The sequence below is a fragment of the Phyllobates terribilis genome, unplaced genomic scaffold (genome assembly GCF_046119375.1).
Source record: "Phyllobates terribilis strain yellow unplaced genomic scaffold, ASM4611937v1 Scaffold_1__5_contigs__length_1240528914, whole genome shotgun sequence".
Taxonomy (NCBI): Eukaryota; Metazoa; Chordata; class Amphibia; order Anura; family Dendrobatidae; genus Phyllobates; species Phyllobates terribilis.
In genome coordinates, this window is record NW_027362761.1 from 306,236,280 (window position 1) to 306,259,079 (window position 22,800).

Sequence of the window (22,800 nt, forward strand, 5' to 3'; positions counted from 1 at the left end):
GGAGGTGTGTTTGGGGTCATTGTCCTGTTTAAAATTAAATGATGGTCCAACTAAACGTAAACCGGATGGAATAGCATGCCGCTGCAAGATGCTATGGTAGCCATGCTGGTTATATGCCTTCAATTTTGAATAAATCCCCAACAGTGTCACCAGCAAAGCACCCCCACACCATCACACCTCCTCATCCATGCTTCACGGTGGGAACCAGGCATGTAGAGTCCATCCGTTCACCTTTTCTGCGTCGCACAAAGACACGGTGGTTGGAACCAAAGATCTCAAATTTGGAGTCATCAGACCAAAGCACAGATTTCCACTGGTCTAATGTCCATTCCTTGTGTTCTTTAGCCCAAACAAGTCTCTTCTGCTTGTTGCCTGTTCTTAGTAGTGGTTTCCTAGCAGCTATTTTACCATGAAGGCATGCTGCACAAAGTCTCCTCTTAACAGTTGTTGTAGAGATGTGTCTGCTGCTAGAACTCTGTGTGGCATTGACCTGGTCTCTAATCTGAGCTACTGTTAACCTGCGATTTCTGAGGCTGGTGATTCGGATAAACTTATCCTCAGAAGCAGAGGTGACTCTTGGTCTTCCTTTCCTGGGGCGGTCCTCATGTGAGCCAGTTTCTTTGTAGCGCTTGCTGGTTTTTGCAACTGCACTTGGGGACACTTTCAAAGTTTGCCCAATTTTTCAGACTGACTGACCTTCATTTCTTAAAGTAATGATGGCCACTCGTTTTTCTTTACTTAGAATTTGTATTATGGCAAGAAAAAAGCAGCTAACAGTCTATTCAGTAGGACTATCAGCTGTGTATCCACCTGACTTCTGCACAACACAACTGATGGTCCCAACCCCAATTATAAGGCAAGAAATCCCACTTATTAAACCTGACAGGGCACACCTGTGAAGTGAAAACCATTTCCAGTGACTACCTCTTGAAGCTCATCAAGAGAATGCCAAGAGTGTGCAAAGCAGTCATCAAAGCAAAAGGTGGCTACTTTGAAGAACTTATAATATAAGACATATTTTCAGTTGTTTCACACTTTTTTGTTAAGTATATAATTCCACATGTGTTAATTCATAGTTTTGATGCCTTCAGTGTGAATGTACAATTTTCATAGTCATGAAAATACAGAAAATGAGAAGGTGTGTCCAAACTTTTGGTCTATACTATACATTATCATCGCTGTCCCCACTGGGGCTCACAATCTACATTCCCTATCAGTATGTCTTTGGAATGAAACCGGAGAACCCGGAGGAAACCCACACAAACAAGGGGAGAACATACAATCTCTTTGCAGATGTTGCCCTTGGCGGGATTTGAACCCAGGACCCCAGCGCTGCAAGGCTGCAGTGCTAACCACTGAGCCACCATGCTGCCCATTTTTAATTATTTAAACGCTAGGCACACAGCATAAAAACTGAACAGCAAAACATGGCAGTACAAAGCTCCCTGGGGTGACTATGGATCTAGATCTTAGATCCCTGTGTGGTGTGCAGAAAAATATACAAACGTGTTATTTGTTGGAACATTGTATGTCTCACATGTACATTTTGCTAAATGTCATAAGACCACCTAGAAAGAGTAGGGTACCTGGAAAATGCCGTCTGTGATACACATTCCAGTCTGTTGGTGAGTGAAAGCAGTGATAGTCACCAGGAGCCAGGTAAATGACACAGTGGTACAGCTCATTGCCTTCCTTTGTTACTAGCTGGTCCTGGAATGATGCTAGAGGAAGTATTTACCAGTTAACATATGTTATCAGTAACAAAAAAAAAAAAGTAAAACTTTCATACGAGAGGAGCAGATTCCTATTGTACAACTATGACCTTTGCAATTTAGTTTATTAATCTTCAATCAGATAACATGGCATATGCATTTAAATTAGACTGCAAAGTCCTGCATGTGGAGCATGCACGTAATGAATCCAAAAACCATTTTGTCGTAAGCTTTATTACATTTTTAGCTATCTATAAAGAAATAAAATGCCATTGGACTGAGTAGTTCTGCCAACCACTATTCTTGGAAGCACCCATGCTGATCTTACTCTTACTAATGGATAGATTCTCAGTCCAGGTCTGGGGTCCTAAGAAGGATTCCAGTGAATAGGTTACCCCCTTAACCTGCTCCACTTCACAGTTTTTCACTCGACCAAAGTGCAGAATCTTTCCATCAGATGGGCTGATCTGAAAAGGATCAAATAAGATTTAAATAAGTTTCACATACGAGTACCTCACCCACAAAAAAAATGCCTAGGATACTTTTATGGGCAGGCTCGGTTTTGTGTGCGTGTTTATGGAGAGCCAGCTTTAGAAGCGGCAACTTGGTCTGACAGAGCGGCAAGCGTCCCTTATGGTGTTACTCTAACATTTGTATGGACAAATAAAATCTATGTACAATTACAAAGGGGAATTTATCACCAAGTTTTTGCTACCCCACCTGATATTAGTAGGTTGTAAGGACAGAGACCCCAATTCCAGCGATGGGTCACTTACTGGTCTGCCTACTGCAGTTTTGATAAAAGAATGCCAAGCCTATCTATCTATATCGCTCTCTATCATTGAAAGATTGGCTTTTGTTTTAGAGACATTCCTGGTTTTGAAGGAAGGAAAAAGGATCAGGGAATGAAAGACGACAAGCCGGATCCAGGTAGATCAATTGATTAATGGACTACGCGTTTCAGGGATGGTCTGTCCCCTTCAAGATTGTACCTGATGAAGGGGATGAACAGTCCCTGAAACGCATAGTCCATAAAAGCATCTACTTGGGACTGGCATGGCTCCTCCTTGCAGTGTCCGGATGATACAGCTCCTCTTTCCTTTCTTCATACGGTTCAGCCCTGTGCACAGATAATCGTTAACATGCGGTCGACGCAGCGGCAGTTTGGGCAAGATTCCATGCTGACTCCAGTGGTGAGCAAGGTTAGGACAACCACCTGGGGTGAGTGCTAATAATATCTTTTCAACGGGATTGTTATATCAATTCACATATGTAGCGCTTTCTTTTGTTACTGCTGGCTTTAGCGCACAAAAAAAACACTTACATGTGTACATGTGAATGAGGCCTAAGCAGAAACCTGCCAATCAGTGATGGGTGTGGTTATACAGAGCACAAGGACTACATGACACTAGTCATGTAGTGATAATCTCCTACTACAACACTGATTTTATTGAAACTACGACAAGCAGCCCAGTAAGCGACATCGCTGAAATCAGGGTTTCGCCCCAACATCATGGTGCTCTCAGATTATATAGCAAGAACCTGCTGACAGATTTCCGTTAAGAAGCAAGTGCTTTTGGCCACAGCAGCATTTATCAAGCCAATTAATAAAGATTTGCGCATACCTGTTTCTTTAACGGGATAGCGAGAGACACTGCTGTCAGTGTCTTATCTTACAACAAAACAAAGGATCAGGTATGTGATACACATTAGATCATTGGGATCCAATGTATGTCCACAACCTAAGGCCAAATAAAGCAAGGCCACAAAAGCCTAGGCTTCTTACAAATACAAAATATATTCAGACTTTGTTTGACATGAATGACATTTCTATAGATATCTGTCTGGATTTTACTTTGAGGCTAACACAAGGGCACAGATCAAGCAGAGATTGATCAGTGATTTGTCATTTTTATTAATGGTGTTGCTGCCCAAAACAACCACCTTTATTAACTAATCACTACCAATAAAGTGAATCTCCATGATGAACTACTTCACATATTTCAAGTTGTAACCAATCAAAGGCTTGCATGAAGATGGGTGGCAGCCTTAAGAAATGCTGCTTGTGGCATATGTCTGTAAGTCACTATATAATGGCGTAAATTCCTGTCAGGCTGAGGAGCAGCATCATGAATGAGAAAATCTTATCTTTTCACTCAGGCTGACAGGTTTACAGTAAGACATGAACCAGGAGAGATGGGGGGGAGAGGAAAACTGCTCTGCTCGGTGAGCCTCTGTGGTCTGTAAACTGTTAGAATGTACAAGCGTATGCAGAAATAGTTTACAGCAGAACCGGAGGCTCACTGGACAGGTTGGCCTTTGGTTCATCCATTTGACAAGATGCAGCCTGCAATAGTGAAGGAGGCCACCTTGACATCCTTGTAGAATCCCTTTAAAAAGGCAGGAAACTGAAATTATATAGGAGTGACTTTGTTTTAAATTGTGGTATCAGATGTCCAGAATCAGTAATCTCTGATGAGCGCCTAAGAAGTTTTGATTTTCTTTGGCACCTATTAATCCGCTGATTAAATGAAAGTCAACCAGACCACTACTGTGTGTTCCTTCTTTCTCTGGAATTGGAAGATCGGACATTTCAGATATCAACAAATTGCTTCTTTGTTCCCAGTAGAGCTATGCAACAGGCTTATTTGTCTCTCCACAATGAAAACACAAGGAACCCCAGCTTGTAGATGGTGAGGAAAACCAACAGTTATGCACAGTGCATGGACACCATTAGTCCTTGATATACAGTCGGTATGAAAAGTATTCAGACCCCTTTAAATTTTTCACTCTTTTTAGAATTTATCAAATGGCTGCAATGAAACAAAGTTCATTTTTTTCTCATTAAAGTACACTCCGCACCCCATCTTGACTGAAAAAAAAAAACAGAAATAGAAATTTTTTGCAAATTTATTAAAAAAGAAAAACTGAAATATCACATGGTCATAAGTATTCAGACCCTTTGCTCAGACACTCATTTAAGTCACATGCTGTCCATTTCCTTGTGATCCTCCTTGAGATGGTTCTACTCCTTCATTGGAGTCCAGCTGTGTTTAATTTAACTGATAGGACTTGATTTGGAAAGGCACACACCTGTCTATATAAGACCTCACAGCTCACAGTGCATGTCAGACCAAATGAGAATCACGAGCTCAAAAGGCACTGCCCAAGGAGCTCAGAGACAGAATTGTGGCAAGGCACAGATCTGGCCAAGGTTACAAAAGAATTTCTGCATTACTCAAGGTTCCTAAGAGTACAGTGGCCTCCATAATCCTTAAATGGAAGAAGTTTGGGACCACCAGAAGTCTTCCTAGACCTGGCTGTCCAGCCAAACTGAGCAATCGTGGGAGAAGAGCCTTTGTGAGAGAAGTAAAGAAGAACCCCAAGATAACTGTGGTTGAGCTCCAGAGATGCAGTAGGGAGATGGGAGAAGCAGCCCTCCACCAGTTGGGCCTTTATGGCAGAGTGGGCCGACGGAAGCCTCTCCTCAGTGCAAGACGTATGAAAGCCCGCATAGAGTTTGCGCAAACACACATGAAGGACTCCTAGATTATGAGAAATAAGATTCTCTGGTCTGATGAGACGAAGATGGAACTTTTTGGTGATAATTCTAAGCGGTATGTGTAGAGAAAACCAGGCACTGCTCTTCACCTGCCCAATACAATCCCAATAGTGAAACAAGGTGGTGGCAGCATCATGCTGTGGGGATGGTTTTCAGCTCCAGGGACAGGACAACTGGCTGCAATTGAAGGAAACATGAATGCGGCCAAGTACAGAGATATCCAGGATGAAAACCTCTCCCAGAGTGCTCTGGACCTCAGACTTGGCTGAAGGTTCACCTTCCAACAAGACAGTGACCCTAAGCACACAGCTAAAATAACAAAGGAGTGGCTTCAGAACAACTCTGTGACCATTCTTGACTGGCCCAGCCAGAGCCCTGACCTAAACCCAATTGAGCATCTCTGGAGAGATCTGAAAATGGCTGTCCACCAACGTTCACCATCCAACCTGATGGAACTGGAGAGTATCTGCAAGGAAGAATGGCAGAGGATCCCCAAATCCAGGTATGAAAAACCTGTTGCATCATTCCCAAGAAGACTCATGGCTGTACTAGCTCAAAAGGGTGCTTCTACTCAATACTGAGCAAAGGGTCTGAATACTTATGACCATGTGATATTTCAGGGTTTGTTTTTTTAATAAATTTGCAAAAATTTCTACATTTGTTTTTTTTTTTCAGTCAAGATGGGGTGCAGAGTGTACTTTAATGAGAAAAAAAAAAGATCCTAGTTACTTACCGGTAACGGGATTTTACAGAGCCCATGACAGCACCACCTGAGAGAGGGTATCCGCCCACCAAGGACAGGAACCTACTGAATAAAAAGGCGGTACCTCTCCTCCGCATCAGTTTTTTGTTTCAGAGCATAAGAGGGCCTCCGAAGACAGGTTAATACATAACCACCACCTCAACATATGTACTAAACACCTTAAAAAAAGTGCACACCACAGTGATAAAGGGGAGGGAATTAATAGGGTGCTGTCATGGGCTCTGTAATATCCCGTTACCGGTAAGTAACTAGGATCTTTTCCCCTTCTCCCATGACAGCACCACCTGAGAGATTTATAGAGATTAAATACCAGAGGGAGGGATCACCGCTTGCAACACCCTTCTACCAAAGGACAGATCAGTAGAAGAGGAAAGGTCAAGACGGTAATGTTTGTAAAATGTAGCAGGGGATGACCAAGTTGCCGCCTTACATATAATGTCGATGGGCACATCCGCCTTCTCAGCCCAGGAAGCAGCTACCGCTCTGGTGGAATGGGCCTTCAGGTTCTCAGGAACCGGCAGATTGCTAGAAGAGTAGGCTAAGGTAATAGTATCCCTGACCCATCTAGCTATGGTCCCCCTTGTAACCTTAAGCCCTTTCCTAGCCCCCTGAAAGGATATAAATAAAGCGTCACTCTTTCTCCAGGCTTTTGTCACTTCCAAATACTGGACTAACACCCTCCTAACATCTAAGGTGTGAAGCTTATATTCCTCAGAATCCCTAGGATTAGGATAGAAGGAAGGGAGAGTGATTACTTGCGTCCTATGGAACTTGGAGGCTACCTTTGGAAGATAGGCCGGGTCTGGTCTTAAGATTACTCTATCCATACATACTTGAGTGAATGGATGGTTAATGGATAGTGCGTGTAAGTCACTGACTCTACGAGCTGATGTCAGGGCCACCAATAGCGCAGTCTTTAAAGTTAAGATTTTTTCTGAAACCTTCTCTAAGGGCTCGAAGGGAGGTTTGGTTAATGCTTCCAGAACTAAATTAAGGTCCCAAGGAGGCATTCTTGGAACAGGAATAGGTCTGGATCTATGACAGGCTTTAATAAATCTAATGATCCATCTATTTGCTGCCAAGTCATAATTATACAGTGCCCCCAGAGCCGATACCTGTACCTTAAGAGTACTGGTGGTTAGTCCCATGTTTAACCCCTTCTGGAGGAATTCTAGTATGGCCTCAATAGGAACCCTCCCTTTGGCAGACTGACCCGAGGTAGACAAGAACTTAGCCCAGGTTCTACCATAGATTCTAGTTGTTATCGGCTTTCTACTTGCTAGAAGGGTAGTAACAAGATCTGGAGAAAACCCCCTTTGCGTCAATAGCGACCTCTCAAAATCCAAGCCGTCAAATGCAGGCCCGCTCTTTGGGGATGACAGACTGGGCCCTGCCTGAGGAGATCCGGGATGTCCGGAAGAACCCATGGATCTGCTTGGGACATTCTCTTCATCCAAGTGAACCATGGTCTCTTGGGCCAGAACGGGGCGATCAATATAACCCTCGCCCGTTCCTCTCGGATCTTCCTCAGGATAGTAGGGATCAGTACTAAAGGGGGAAAGGCATAAGCTAGAGTGAAATCCCACTGAATCTGCAGCGCGTCCACCGCAAACACCCCCTCTTTTGGATTCAGGGAGCAAAAGGTTTCGGTCTTCCGATTGTGTCTGTTTGCAAACAGATCTATCTGGGGCTGTCCCCACCGATCCACAATCTGCTGAAAAACGGCTGGATTCAACTCCCACTCTCCTTGTTTCAAGATGTGACGACTCAAGAAATCGGCCTTTATGTTCTCTTCCCCTTTTATATGCAGTGCCGAGAGCGTAACCAGCCAACTCTCGGCAAACCTGAAGATCTGATCCGCTATTAACATCAGAGGGAGAGACCTGGTACCCCCCTGATGATTGATGTAGGCGACTGTTGATCTGTTGTCTGACATTATCCTGACGTGAGGACCCTGAAGAACAGAACTGAATTCTTTTAGCGCGTTTCTGGCTGCCAACAGCTCTTTCATGTTGGAAGAGAGGCTTGTCTCGCTGTCCGACCAGAGGCCTTGTACAGAACGATCCCTTAGGTGAGCTCCCCAACCTTCCGCACTTGCGTCTGTTGTAATTGTATCCGACACCTGGAAGGTCCAAGGAACCCCCAAAGATAGGTTGACCGGAGATGTCCACCAGTCCAGGGAGTTGATCACAACATCTGGAAGAGATATTTTCCCATTCAGGCGACCTTTGAGCCGCCTGTCCGCTGCCAGAATCTCCTGTTGAAGACATCTGGAATGGTGCTGGGCCCACTGAACCGCCGGAATGCAAGACGTCATTGTACCCAACAGAGACATTGCACTCCTCAGGGTGATGGTCGGATTGCTGACAATCTGAGATGTTAGGGATCTGATCTTCAGTTTCTTTTCCTCTGGCAGAAGACAGGTTTGGTTTTCCGAGTCCAGAATGAGACCCAGGAAAGACTGAACCCTCTTTGGTTCCAGCCTTGACTTCTCCAGATTTAACAGCCAACCTAGGCGTCTTAGACTGGCCATGACGTCCGCCAGGGCTAGAGCACAGAGTTGACTTGATCTGCCCACTACTAAGAAGTCGTCCAGATAAGGGATGACTAAAATATCTCTTTCCCTCAAGTGCGCTGTGACCTCCAGAATGATTTTTGTGAAGACTCTCGGCGCCATGGAAATGCCAAAGGGAAGAGCTGCGAACTGAAAATGCCTTACGTGCCTGCCGAATTGTACAGCTACTCTTAGAAACTGTTGATGATCTGGCAAAATCGGGACGTGGTAGTAGGCGTCCTTCAGATCGAGGACGCACATAAAACAGTCCGGAAATAACATCTTTATGGCTGATTTTATTGTTTCCATCTTGAAAGGCCTGTAGATTAAATGGTCGTTCAGTCTCTTTAAGTTCGCAATGGTCCTGAAGGAGCCGTCCGGCTTCTTTATTAGGAAGAGGGTCGAATAGAATCCTCTTCCTTGCTCGGGTGCAGGTGTTTCCACCAGAACTCCTTTCCTGAGCAGAGAGAGAACTTCCTGCTGTAAGGCTATCTGTTCCGCTAAACCTCTGGGGGCTGATATTTTGACAGTGTTCTTGGGCCGGCTCTTGAACTCTAGTGTGAGCCCCCTCCTGATTATCCCTAAGATCCAAGAATTGGATGAAATTTTCTTCCAGGCAGGCAGGAAGTGGGACAATCTTCCTCCCACCTGGGGGGAACTGTCACTTAGGGGCTTTCTTATTCTCGGAGGAGGGACCCCCAAACATGAAGCCTCTGCTATACGGCTTTCGGTCTTTCCAGCTACCTTGGTCTCTGGGAGCTTTACTGCGGCTGTATTTTCTCTTCCGAAAGGAACTGTTAAATCGGGAACCAGACACCGTGGGAAATCCATGTTTTTTGTCTGCGGCTTTATCTAGGATGTCATCTAGACCTTTGCCGAACAAGAAGTCCCCCTCACAAGGGATTGAGCACAGTTTAGACTTTGACTGCACATCTCCTGGCCAGCTCTTGAGCCATAGCGCCCTACGGGCTGCATTAGAGAGGTTTGCAGACCGGGCAGCCAGCCTAACTGAATCTGCCGATGCATCTGCCAGGAATGCAGCCGCTCCCTGCACAAGAGGAAGGTCTGATAGAATTTTCTCCCTGGACACATTCCCCCTGATCTGGTCTTCCAATTGTTGAAGCCAGATCATCATAGATCTAGCAGTGCAGGTCGCTGCTACTGCCGGTTTAAGGGCCCCTGCTGACGACTCCCAGGTTTGCTTAAGGAAGGACTCCGCTTTTTTATCCAGCGGGTCTTTTAAGGCTCCTAAATCCTCAAAGGGCAGAGTGGATTTTTTTGAAGATTTTGAAATGGCCACGTCAATCTTGGGGGTTTTGTCCCATTTAGCCGCATCCTTATCCTCAAAGGGGTACCTCCGCTTGGAGGATGACGGCAGCTGACCCTTCCTCTCCGGTTTCTTCCATTCCCTTTCTATCAGAGATTTAATCCTGTCATTGACCGGGAATGAGCGTCTCCTCCTTTGGTCTAAGCCCCCGAACATAACATCCTGGACTGTTCTGGGCACTTTGGTATCGGTAATACCCATAGTCCCTCTGATGGCTTTAACTAGTCTCTCAGTATTATCAACCGAAAAACAAGGTCTGCCCCCCCCATTATCATCCGAAGACTCCGATGACGATGAGGAGTGATTAGAGGAGGAAGGCAGTTCTCTCGTAAAACGGGACTCCACTGATTCCTCTGATTCTGAAGAAACTAGTTTTCGCTTCTTCTTTTTGAGTGAGGTTAAGCCTCTTAAAGACTCTCTGACCTCTGTCTGGATTAGATCCTTTAATTCTAAAGAAAACCTGGGGGACTCCCCTGCAATGGTTTTCTGAATACAGTCTGAGCATAGGTTTTTGGCATAGGAGGTGGGAAGACCGATTTTGCATAAAGCACACTCCCTGTTTTTATTTTTAGCACTACACTTCTTCGCCTCCTGCCCCAAGAAATAAAAGGAGAAGAAGGAGGAAAAGAGAGAGAGAGAGAGAGAGAGAGAGAAGAGCACATTATTCAAGGTGAGACTTTCACGAAGATCACTCACCACACTGCCGTTCAGACTAGGGTACCGGAGGCGGTGGTTGCCGTTCACATGAGGGCTCCCATCTGGCGGAGGTGGACTGACGAAGTCTTTTCTGACCAGTCTTGCCGGAACTCTTACGCCCCTCACTGCTGTGACTTTGTCGATGGGAAGATTCCCGTTCCATTTGTTTGAGCTGCTTGCGCTGCTTTGATGGCTGTGGCTGCTGCTGTACTTCCTGTGGCGGTGACAGCTGCTGCCCAGGTGACTGCGGTTCCTCATTCATCATGGCGGGGATGCAGACACCGCCATCCTGATTGCTCCCCATCCTTAAAAGCAGTAGGGCTCCACCTCCTTTAGGCTCCTCCCCTTCCGGCAGCGTGCTCATCTCTCTTTTTCTTTTTTTTTTAAATTTTAGCCAGCTGGCGCGCTACCCGCAGATCCACCTGCCTCTGCGCGTGCGCAGCCCAGCGGCACCCGGCACGCTTGCAGCGGGATGACAGCTTCCCACCCGCGCATGCGCAGACCCGGTTTCCGGCGCACTCCGTGATAGGGCGCGTCAGCACCCCGCGCGTGCGCAGCCCGGACTTCCGGCGCGCTCCGTCACAGGGTGCAACGCGACCCCCACGTGCGCAGCCCGGAAGACCTGCTGGCCGGCGCGCTCAGTTCATCTTTGCGAGGCGCACGCGGGGAGGCATCCAAAGGAAAACAGCACCTCCTCCCCACACGCAGACCCGGGCAGCAGCCAGACGGGCTGGGAACAGGGACCATCTGCTGCTTCCACGGCCTCCAGGCCGCACCGTCCATAATCCAGGTACGTGAGGTACCACCTGGTGAGGCTCCCATCAGGGACAGGAACCAAAAACTGATGCGGAGGAGAGGTACCGCCTTTTTATTCAGTAGGTTCCTGTCCTTGGTGGGCGGATACCCTCTCTCAGGTGGTGCTGTCATGGGAGAAGGGGAAAATGAACTTTTAGAATTTACCAAATGGCTGCAATGAAACAAAGAGTGAAAAATTTAAAGGGGTCTGAATACTGTCCGTACCCACTGTAGGCTGACTAGACTTTACCAGTGTCATTTTCTGCAATCATCAGTGTATTCTATTCTTAGCAAATAATCTTCCACTTACCACACTATGGGAGTCACATACAGGTCGTGCCTGTGGCTTTAGTTTCCTGCGGAAGAACTCGCTGAGATTTCGGTAATGGTGCAAATCTTCCACTGCTGCCTCTTTCATGTTCACACCAAAAGTCCAAATATACAGACTGTAAACAGGTTTCCTCAGCCATGTTGGCAATTCCACCTGATTCAGGCGACCCCAAGCACGTGAGAGCAATCTGGTTGGCACAGATTTGTAGATGGCAACCTGTAGAAGTAAAATAAAATTTACTTCAATTAATTGGCTTCTATGGATTGGTTTAAAAGTGCAAATGTGGCACCCCTGTGGGGGATTACCACAGGATCCATAGGTGCAGGGGGAGATGTACACTTGGGCACACACAACACCTTCCACCCCAGGTCTGAGGGGAGGAGTCAGTTTCCAGGGAGACAGCAAAGTGGCAGTTTGTCTCACTCTCCTCCTTCATCCCTCACAAGACTGAGAGCTGTTGACTGAGGACCAGTTAAGCCCTGAACTAGGAAACTGGTCTGTGTTGTGAAGCGCCCTAGAGAGAGGGACGGAGGTTAGAAGGAGAAAGAAAGAGATAAAACTATTATCCCTTTAGCTCACCCGGACACCGGAGTCCGAGATTGCTATTAATTCAGGAATAGCATAGAAAACCCGGACAGATCAGGAGGATCTACTCCCCCTGAAGAAGGGGAAAGTCGCCAAACTTGACCAAGTATAGGACCAGGGGCCCAGGAAGAGAATTTGTAGCCCCAAGGAAAGGTCCTCATTGTCAGTTGTGGAGAAGGACCCCAAAGAAAGTAAAAGGTGGCAGGTTCAGCTTAAGGCAGGACTGATCCCAAACAACGCACACATTGTTAGAGGAGGCCTCACAAATCTCCAGAGTGAATATCTCTACCTGCACCGAAAGCCTGGTTACCCTCCTGAACTGTACCTGTTACCAGACATCAGTAAAAGAAAGGTACTGAAACAAAGACTTAGTGTGTGTGGGCCTACTTTGACATTACTGCCTATAGTGTTCCTACAAGCCGTATGCCGATCACCTCAGCAACCATACACAGCGCTGGTAACCGATTTTACCAGTTACCACAGGAGGCGTCAGGACACAATACTCCCATCATCCTCACCCCCATCCCTTTACCGAAGGTCCAGGGAACGGAACCGACCAACCGTGATCCCCACAGACAGGGCCGGCTCCAGGTTTTTCTGGGCCCCGGGCGAAAGTCTCAGTGGGCCCCTTTAACACATACCACGATTCATGATGCAGAGATACAGCGGAGAAATATAAATATATATATATAGTACAATGCAAAGATTTCACTTCTTACATTACATGAGTGATATCTATTGTAAATTCCACAATAGCTCAGAAACCGGCGAATCGCTCCACACAGAATACTGGCCCCCATATAAGGCCCCATACGGAATACTGGCCCCCATATAAGGCCCCATACGGAATACTGGCCCCCATATAAGGCCCCATACGGAATACTGGCCCCCATATAAGGCCCCATGCGGAATACTGGCCCCCATATAAGGCCCCATACGGAATACTGGCCCCCATATAAGGCCCCATACGGAATACTGGCCCCCATAAAAGGCCCCATACGGAATACTGGCCCCCATATAAGGCTCCATACGGAATACTGGCCCCCATATAAGGCCCCATACGGAATACTGGCCCCCATATAAGGCTCCATACGGAATACTGGCCCCCATATAAGGCTCCATACGGAATACTGGCCCCCATATAAGGCTCCATACAGAATACTGGCCCCCATATAACGCTCCATACAGGATACTGGTCCCCTTTTAACGCTCCATACAGGATACTGGCCCCCATATAATGCTCCATACAGGATACTGGTCCCCTTATAAAACTCCATACAGGATACTGGCCCCCATATAATGCTGCATGCAGGCTGTTACCCCCCACATAATGCCCCATACAGGCTGTCCCCCCCCCCTTATAATGCTCCATGCAGGCTGTTACCCCCCACATAATGCCCCATACAGGCCCCCCCCCCTTTTAATGCTCCATGCAGGCTGTTACCCCCCACATAATGCCCCATACAGGCTGCCCCCCCCTTATAATGCTCCATGCAGGCTGTTCCCCCCCACATAATGCCCCATACAGGCTCCCCCCCCCCTTTTAATGCTCCATGCAGGCTGTTACCCCCCACATAATGCCCCATACAGGCTCCCCCCCCCCCCCTTTTAATGCTCCATGCAGGCTGTTACCCCCCACATAATGCCCCATACAGGCTGCCCCCCCCCTTATAATGCTCCATGCAGGCTGTTCCCCCCCCACATAATGCCCCATACAGGCTCCCCCCCCCCCTTATAATGCTCCATGCAGGCTGTCCCGTCCCCCCCCCATAATGCCCCATACAGGCTGTTCCCCACCTTATAATGCCCCATGCAGGATGCCCCACCCCCCTCTTTATAATGCCCCATGCAGGCTGTTCCCCACCTTATAATGCCCCATGCAGGCTGTTCCCCACCTTATAATGCCCCATGCAGGCTGTTCCCCACCTTATAATGCCCCATGCATGCTGTCACCCTTCCTCTTTATACTGCCCCATGCCTCCATACATTTAAAAAAAAAAAAAAAAAATCAAATACTCACCTCCCTTCTCCTCACCTGCTACCTGCTGCCCGCTGTCCGCTGCTCGGCTCCGAACTCCAGCGTTGTCGGCGTCTTCCCGCTCAGCGCTCCCTGTGATGGCTCAGGGGAGGGCGCGGTGTAAAGGCGTCACCGCGCCCTCTGACCTGAGACGTCACAGGGAGCGCAGAGCAGGAAGACAGCGGATCTGCGGAGGCACGGGGAGAGGTAAGTATCCGGCTGCCGGGGCCCTGAGCAAGCGGGGAGAAGGGCGGGCGCTGACACCGCTCTCCTCCGCCCATAGCCCAGCGGGGTGCGTGACCGCCAGTGGGCCCCTCTGCCTGCTCAGGGCCCCGGCATTTGCCCGGGTCCGCCGGGTGCTGACGCCGGCCCTGCCCACAGAAGTAACCCATCCATCCCGGTATCAGAGTACCCCTGTCGACCGACTCACATTCATTCTAAGGAATCAATAGAGCGTGCAGTTTGCGCTTCAGAGACATGTGATTGTCCATTACCAAAGTCTATTGAAAGTATAGGGAATCTTAGGTTGCTTTCACACTGCCTTTAGTACATGCTCAGTGGGCCCATTGGTGGGATACGTCCGACATCCCCCCTGCAAAACGGATTATTATAGCGCAATTTATTCCATGGCGCTTTACATGTGAAAAGGGGTATACATAGCAAATAAATTTACAATTATCTTCAGCAAAACGAGTCAGCGACTGGTACAGGAGTGAGGACCATGCCCGCGAGGGCTCAGTCTACAAGGGATGGGCGAGGATACAGTAGTTGGGGGTAGAGCTGGTAGTGTGGTGGAGCGATGGCTACTGCAGGTTGAAGACTTGTCGGAAGAGGTGGGTTTTTAGGTTTCTTTTGAAGGTATCCACGATAGGAAACAGTCTGTGTTGGGGTAGAGAGTTCCACAGTAGGGGGGGGGGGTGCATGGGAGAAATCTTGTATGCGATTGTGGGAAGAGGAGATAAAAGGGGTGTAGAGAAGGACATCTTGTGAGGATCGGAGGTCACGTGTAGGTAAGTACCGGGAGACTAGGTCACAGATGTATGGAGGAGACAGGTTGTGGATGTCTTTGTATGCCAAGGTTAGGTTCTTGAACTTGAGTCTGAGTAATGGGGAGCCAGTGAAGGGATTGACAGAGGGGGGAGGCCGGTGAGTAGCGGGGGGGACAGGTGGATTAGTTGGGCAGCAAAGTTTAGGACAGATTGGGAGGGGTGCGAGAGTGTTAGAAGGGAGGCCACAGAGCAGGATGTTGCAGTAGTCAAGGCGGGAGATGATGGGGGCGTGCACTAGTGTTTTTGCTGAGGAATTGGACCCGCACAGAGATATTTTTGAGTTGGGTCCAAGAGATATTTTTGAGTTGGAGTCGGCAGGAAGTGGAGAGGGCTTGGATATGTGGTTTGAAGGAGAGATCAGAGTCCAGGGTTACAGATGGGTGGGAGGTGGAGGGGGGAAAGATGATGAATTCGGTTTTGTCCATGTTAACCCCTTAAGGACCGAGCCACTTTGTAGGTTAATGACCAGGCCAATTTTTTCAATTCTGACCAGTGTCACTTTATGAGGTAATTACTCTGGAACGCTTCAACGCATTCCCCTGATTCTGAGACATATTGTACTTCATGATAGTGGTAAAATTTCTACGATATGACTTGCATTTATTTGTAAAAACAAAAAACGGAAATTTGTCAAAAATTTAGCAATTTCAAACTTTGAATTGTTATGCCCTGAAATCAGACCGATATGTCACACAAAATAGTTAATAAATAAAATTTCCCATATGTCTACTTTATATCAGCGCAATTTTGAGAAAAAAAATATTTTGTTAGGCTGAGTTCACACGATGCGTTTTTCATGCGTTTCCGCTGCGTTTTTGCAGTTGCGTAAACGCAGTAAAAACGCATGGTAGAAGGGCAGCAATGTTCCCCAATTGAAATCCGCATGTGCTGTGCCCATGATGCGGATTTTTCCGCAGCGTAAACGCTGCGGTCAAAAATCCGCAGCATGTCAATTAATTTTGCGGAAACGCTACTCTTTTGCCGCCATTGACTTGCATTAGACCGCATGGAATCCGCATCACTGTATATGTTGATGCGCTTTTCATGCGGTCTAATGTGCGGATGGTACCCGGGTGTGGATGAGAGGACTCTCATCCAGACCCAAGTACCATTAAAAAAAAAAAAAAAAGAATAAAATAAAAAATATATATATTCTCACCTTCTGACGGCAGGCGCAGCGCTCCTGCTTGGTTCCCGGCACTTCGGGTTTGAATGAAGAAGGACCTTCGCTGACGTCAGAGTCATGTGACGGGTCACGTGACGCTGACGTCGGAAGGTTCTAAAGTCTTCACTGCCGGCAGCCGGGACCGAGCGAAGCAGGACACCGGGGGCCATCAGAGGGTAAAGTATATATTTATTTTTTATTTTTTGACATTCACACACTATATAAATCCATGCCGGTTGCATGGATTTATATAGTGTAAAGTTGACAAGCACTTTCCAAGTGATGCTAAAATCGCTTGGGAAGCGCTTGTCAACCCGCATGCGGAAATGAAAGTGAAGACCGCTTCATTTCCGCATGTCCCTGGCAGGAAACCGCATGTACAATCCGCATGCGTTTTTTCCTGCCAGAGAGATGCAGAAACGCTCAGGAAAAAATCCTGAGCATTTCTGCATCGTGTGCACATACCCTTAGGAAGTCATAAGGGTTAAAAGTTCACCAGCGATTTCTCATTTTTTCAACAAAATTTACAAAACCATATTTTTTTTTAGGGACCACATCACATTTGAAGTGACTTTTAGTTGTCTATATGACAGAAAATATCCAAAAGTGACACCATTCCAAAAACTGCACCCCTCAAGGTGCTCAAAACCACATTCAAGAAGTTTATTAACCCTTCAGGTGCTTCACAGGAACTGACGCAATGAGGAAGAATAAAATTAACATTTAACTTTTTTTCACAAAAAAAAAATAAAATTTAGACCCAATTTTTTATTTTTTTTTCTTCACAAGGGTAACAGATAAAAATGGACCCCAAAATGTATTGTGCAATTTCTCCTGAGCATGCGGGGCTTGGAAGAGACGGAGCGCAATTTGAATTTTTGAATTCAAAATTTGCTGGAATAATTAGCGGACGCCATATTGCATTTGGAGAGCCCCTGATGTGCCTAAACAATGGAAACCCCCCACAAGTGATCCAATTTTTGAAACAAGACCCCTCAATTAACTTATCTAGATGTGTAGTGAGCACCCTGAACCCCCAGGTGCTTCACAGAAGTTTATAACGTAGAACTGTGAAAATAAAAAAAATAAAAAAGAAAAATCACAAAAATTTTCTTTTAGACCTAATTTTTTTATTTTCACAAGAGTAACAGGAGAAAATGGACCTCTTATTTTGTTGTGCAATTTCTCCTGAGTACGCCTATACCCTACATGTAATTGGGAACTACTTTTGAGGCACAGTGCAAAGGTCAGAAAGGAAGGACCCCATTTTACAAACTATACCTCTTAATGAATTCATGTAGGGGTGCAGTGATCATACTAACACCAAGGGTGTGTCACAGAATTTTATACCATTGGGCAGTGAGGAAAAAATAATTACATTATTACCGCAAAAAAATGTTTTGTTTTAGCCCCAGATCTTACATTTTCACACTGGGATAATGTATAAAAATGGCATCAAAATTTGTCCCATAATTTCTGCTGAATGTGGCAATACAGTACTGCTTAGCCACATGGAAACACTCGGGAGGGACAGAGCGCTATTTGCCTCTTGGAGCGCAGATTTTCCTAGAATAGTTTGTGGACTCTATATACAAAGCCAAGTGCTAGAAGAGCAGAATCCCCCCTCAAGTAACCCCATTTTGGAAATTATACCCCTGACAAACATGTGGACACTAAATGTGGTTTAAACACACTGCGATGCGCACAAGGGAGGGGGAATTTGGATGTGCAGAATTTGCGGAATTTCTTTTGGGGGGCGAGGAGACATTTTTTTCTTTTCCAAAGCCTTTGTACTACCAGTAATGTGGAAGTCCCCTATATTTCCATTAACACATGACAGACCTGAGTGGGGGCTTTTATGTGAAGCTTTTATTGGGAACATTTTACATAACATTAGATCACATTTATCCGGCGATGAGCACTTACTTTGGGGTTTCAATCTAAATCTCCCAATGACGTGATTCAGATGAAACCCCTGAGGGATCCATTCACTATAATGAGATGAGGCAGCAGAGTTACTCTGGACTCCGTCTGGCCTTTGTTCAGCGTTGTCCTTTTCAGAGGTGCACAGAACTGTTGCCGACGCGCTTTTTTCTATGCCTAAAAAGATGGACACCGCCCACAGTGCCTCCATCTGCATCATTACAGGGAATCTTCCATCGGGGGTTTCCGTCTGAATCACTTATTTCTGAGATTTAAACGGAAACTCTGGAGTAAGTGCTCAGCGCAGAGCACAGGATAAATGTCAGCCGAGCCTTACTGCGATCTTTGGGAGGCAGAATAAACAAATCAGTAGCAGGTGAAGAATTGTTTATTTATTTTTTACGCCGTTCCTCGTGCGGTATAAGTGATTAGGTGACTTTATTCTTCGGGTCGGTGCGATTACAGCGATGCCAGATTCATATCGGGTTTTTATGATTGACAGCTGTCACACACTAAAAGACACTTTTTTGCAAAAACTAAATATTTGCATTACCATATTTAGAGAGCTATAATTTTTCCATATTTCGGCCGACAGTAATGTAAGGGCTTGTTTTTTGCGGGACAAGTTGACGTTTTTATTGGTACCATTTTCGGGCAAATTAAATTTTTTGATCGCTTTCTATTCTGATTTTTGGGAGGCAGATGAACAAAACACAGCAATTCTGGAATTTTCTTTGTTTTTACTTCGTGTGGTAAAATTGATAAAGCAGCTTTATTCTTCGGGTCAGTACGTTTACAGCGGTACCACATTTATGTATTTTTTTTCTGTTTTTGCGCTTTTACATAAAAACTTTTATAGAAAAAATAATTATCTTTGCATCGCTGAGAGCTGTAACTTTTTGATTTTTCGGCTGATGGAGCCGGGACAAGATGACACTTTCAGTGGTACCATTTTTATTTACATCTGTCTTTTTGATCGCGTTTTATTCCACTTTTTTCCAGCGGTATGATAAAAAGGCATAGTTTCCCATGTATGTTTTTTTTGTTTTGTTTTTTTGTTTTTTTACACTGTTCACTGAACGGGTTAACGAGTGTGACACGTTTATAGGTTGGGTCGTCCCGGAAGAGAGAGTCTGTAGTAAGAGGGAATGGTCCACTGTGTCAAAGGCAGATGACAGGTCCAGGAGGAGGACACAGAGTAGTGGCGCTTGGATTTGGCGGTTAGTAGGTCAGTGGTGACTTTAGCCAGGGCAGTTTCAGTGGAGCGGTGCAGTCGGAAGCCTGATTGTAAGCAGTCGAAGAGGGAGCAGGAAGAGAGGTGGGAGGACAGTTCAAGGTGGACGTGTTGGTCTAGACGCATAGGGGAGGAGTGATGTGGGGCGATAGCTAGACAGAGGATGGGTCGAGGGAGGGTTTTTGAGGATTGGTGTGATTGAGGCATGTTTGAAACATAAGGGGAAGATGTCAGTTATTAGTGACAGGTTGAAGAGGATTCAGACTTATGCGCCGTCTGGGCCATAGGTTATAATGGTGCCATCAGAATGAATGTACACTCTGCCGTGCATCATTTTCGAGCGTGTATGCCTAGTGGACCCGGACACTCAAATGCAGTCTACTAAATCTGAGTGTTCGCCTCCAGTAGGAGTACACGTTCGAAAATTATGCATGGCTGAGTGCTCTGCTGGCACCATGATAGCCTATGGCCCCGTCGGCGCATACATCTGAATCCCGTTTTGCAAGGGGAGAAGGGGTTCGGATGTATGCCCCAATGGGGCCATTGAGCATGTACTAAACGCAATGTGAAAGCATCCTCCTCTCATAGAAACTAAACAGACTACTACTCTTAGGAATATAATTAGTACACAAATTACAATTTATACATACATTTAAGGAAAATTCACTGTTAAAATCGTAATTCAGGGAAAAAAATAAAACCAGTAAATCTGTGGTTAGGACCTATACATTTAATAAAGTACCATGTACACAACATTACGCACTTGAGCCATAAACGCTGTCATTATAGCTTTATGGGAGTAATAAAAGATGGGATTTATTCACACAGAGCGGTTTCATGGTTAGTTGGCTACCAAACAATTAGGCTATGTGCCCACGATGCAGAAATAAAGCAGAAAATTTCTGCAGCATTTCTGCATCTCCCTGGCAGAAAAAATGCATGCAGATTGTGCATGCGTTTTTCCTGCCAAATACATGCGGATTTGAAGCGTATTCACATGCGTTTCTGCATGCGGATTGACAAGCGCTTTCCAGGCGATTTTAGCATCACTTGGAAAGTGCTTGACAACTAGGTCACACTATATAAATCCATGCAAACAGCATGGATTTATATAGTGTGACCGTAAGAATCTTTAAAAATAAAAAAATAAACCTATACTTACACTCTGATGGCCCGGCGTGTATTGCTGCGCTCGCTCCTGTCTGCCAGCTGATCGCGGGACACTGCACTGAAGGGCCTGCGGTCACATGACTGACGGCACCGCAGGTCCTTCAGTCTTGCCCGCAAGCACAGGGAAGGAGACCGGGGGCCGTCGGAAGGTGAGTGAGTATAAACTTTATTTTTTATTTTATTCTTTTTTTTTTTTTTTTTTTTTTACAGGTACAATGGTACCCAGGTCTGGATGAGAGTCCTCTCCTCCAGAACTGGGTACCATCCGCACATTGAAAAGTATATAATCCGTGAGTACAAATGTACTGACACGGATTATGTGCGTCTCAATGCAAGTCAATGGCGGCGATTACGCCGAGCTTCCGCAAAATTAATGGACATGCTGCGGATTTTTGAGCGCAGCATGGGCATAGAACTTGCGGAATCCCCTTGGGGACCATGGGGGGCGGATTACCTAGCGTTTAACAAGCGTTTATGCTGCGGAAATTCCGCAGCATATACGCTTGAAAAACGCTACGTGGGCACTTAGCCTTACATTTTAGCTTTTCAAGGTCTACATACACACTGCAAGATTTTAACTTGAGCAATTGAGAAAGTTACATTATTTAGAGCACCTTGCACATGAACAAGTGATACATACTTTGAATAGACCTCTCAAGAGCTAAAGAACAGAAGACAATTGAGGGGGGGAGAGCGTGAGTGTACATTTTGAGAGATTTTTTTTATTTATTTTTTTTAGATACAGTACAGACCAAAAGTTTGGACACACCTTCTCATTTAAAGATTTTTCTGTATTTTCATGACTATGAAAATTGTACATTCACACTGAAGGCATCAAAACTATGAACTAACACATGTGGAATTATATACTGAACAAAAAAGTGTGAAACAACTGAAAATATGTCTTATATTCTAGGTTCTTCAAAGTAGCCACCTTTTGCTTTGATGACTGCTTTGCACACTCTTGGCATTCTCTTGATGAGCTTCAAGAGGTAGTCACCGGAAATGGTCTTCAACAATCTTGAAGGAGTTCCCAGAGATGCTTAGCACTTGTTGGCCCTTTTGCCTTCACTCTGCGGTCCAGCTCACCCCAAACCATCTCGATTGGGTTCAGGTCTGGTGACTGGAGGCCAGGTCATCTGGCGTAGCACCCCATCACTCTCCTTCTTGGTCAAATAGCCCTTACACAGCCTGGAGGTGTGTTTGGGGTCATTGTCCTGTTGAAAAATAAATGATGGTCCAACTAAATGCAAACCGGATGGAATAGCATGCCGCTGCAAGATGCTGTGGTAGCCATGCTGGTTCAGTATGCCTTCAATTTTGAATACATCCCCAACAGTGTCACCAGCAAAGCACCCCCACACCATCACACCTCCTCCTCCATGCTTCACGGTGGGAACCAGGCATGTAGAATCCATCCGTTCACCTTTTCTGCGTTGCACAAAGACAAGGTGGTTGGAACCAAAGATCTCAAATTTGGAGTCATCAGACCAAAGCACAGATTTCCACTGGTCTAATGTCCATTCCTTGTGTTCTTTAGCCCAAACAAGTCTCTTCTGCTTGTTGCCTGTCCTTAGCAGTGGTTTCCTAGCAGCTATTTTACCATGAAGGCCTGCTGCACAAAGTCTCCTCTTAACAGTTGTTATAAAGATGTGTCTGCTGCTAGAACTCTGTGTGGCATTGACCTGGTCTCTAATCTGAGCAGCTGTTAACCTGCAATTTCTGAGGCTGGTGACTCGGATAAACTTATCCTCAGAAGCAGAGGTGACTCTTGGTCTTCCTTTCCTGGGGCGGTCCTCATGTGAGCCAGTTTCTTTGTAGCGCTTGATGGTTTTTGCAACTGCACTTGGGGACACTTTCAAAGTTTTCCCAATTTTTGCACTGACTGACCTTCATTTCTTAAAGTAATGATGGCCA

General features: G+C 46.0%; 1 protein-coding gene across 5 annotated transcripts in view; it reads right to left on the reverse strand.

Moving 5' to 3' along the window:
• The window catches only part of PISD (phosphatidylserine decarboxylase), a 36,848-nt gene that overhangs the window by 2,589 nt on the left and 11,459 nt on the right, over positions 1-22,800 (reverse strand). For 4 of the 5 annotated variants that reach the window (XM_073673836.1, XM_073673854.1, XM_073673820.1 and 1 more), the window contains 3 exons: positions 11,720-11,956; positions 2,041-2,179; positions 1,587-1,721 (listed from right to left, as the gene is read on the reverse strand). In XM_073673836.1, coding sequence (XP_073529937.1) covers positions 1,587-1,721; positions 2,041-2,179; positions 11,720-11,956 — 511 coding nt within the window. The remainder of the gene's footprint in view (positions 1-1,586; positions 1,722-2,040; positions 2,180-11,719; positions 11,957-22,800) is intronic. The other variant, XM_073673828.1, reaches the window with a different exon arrangement.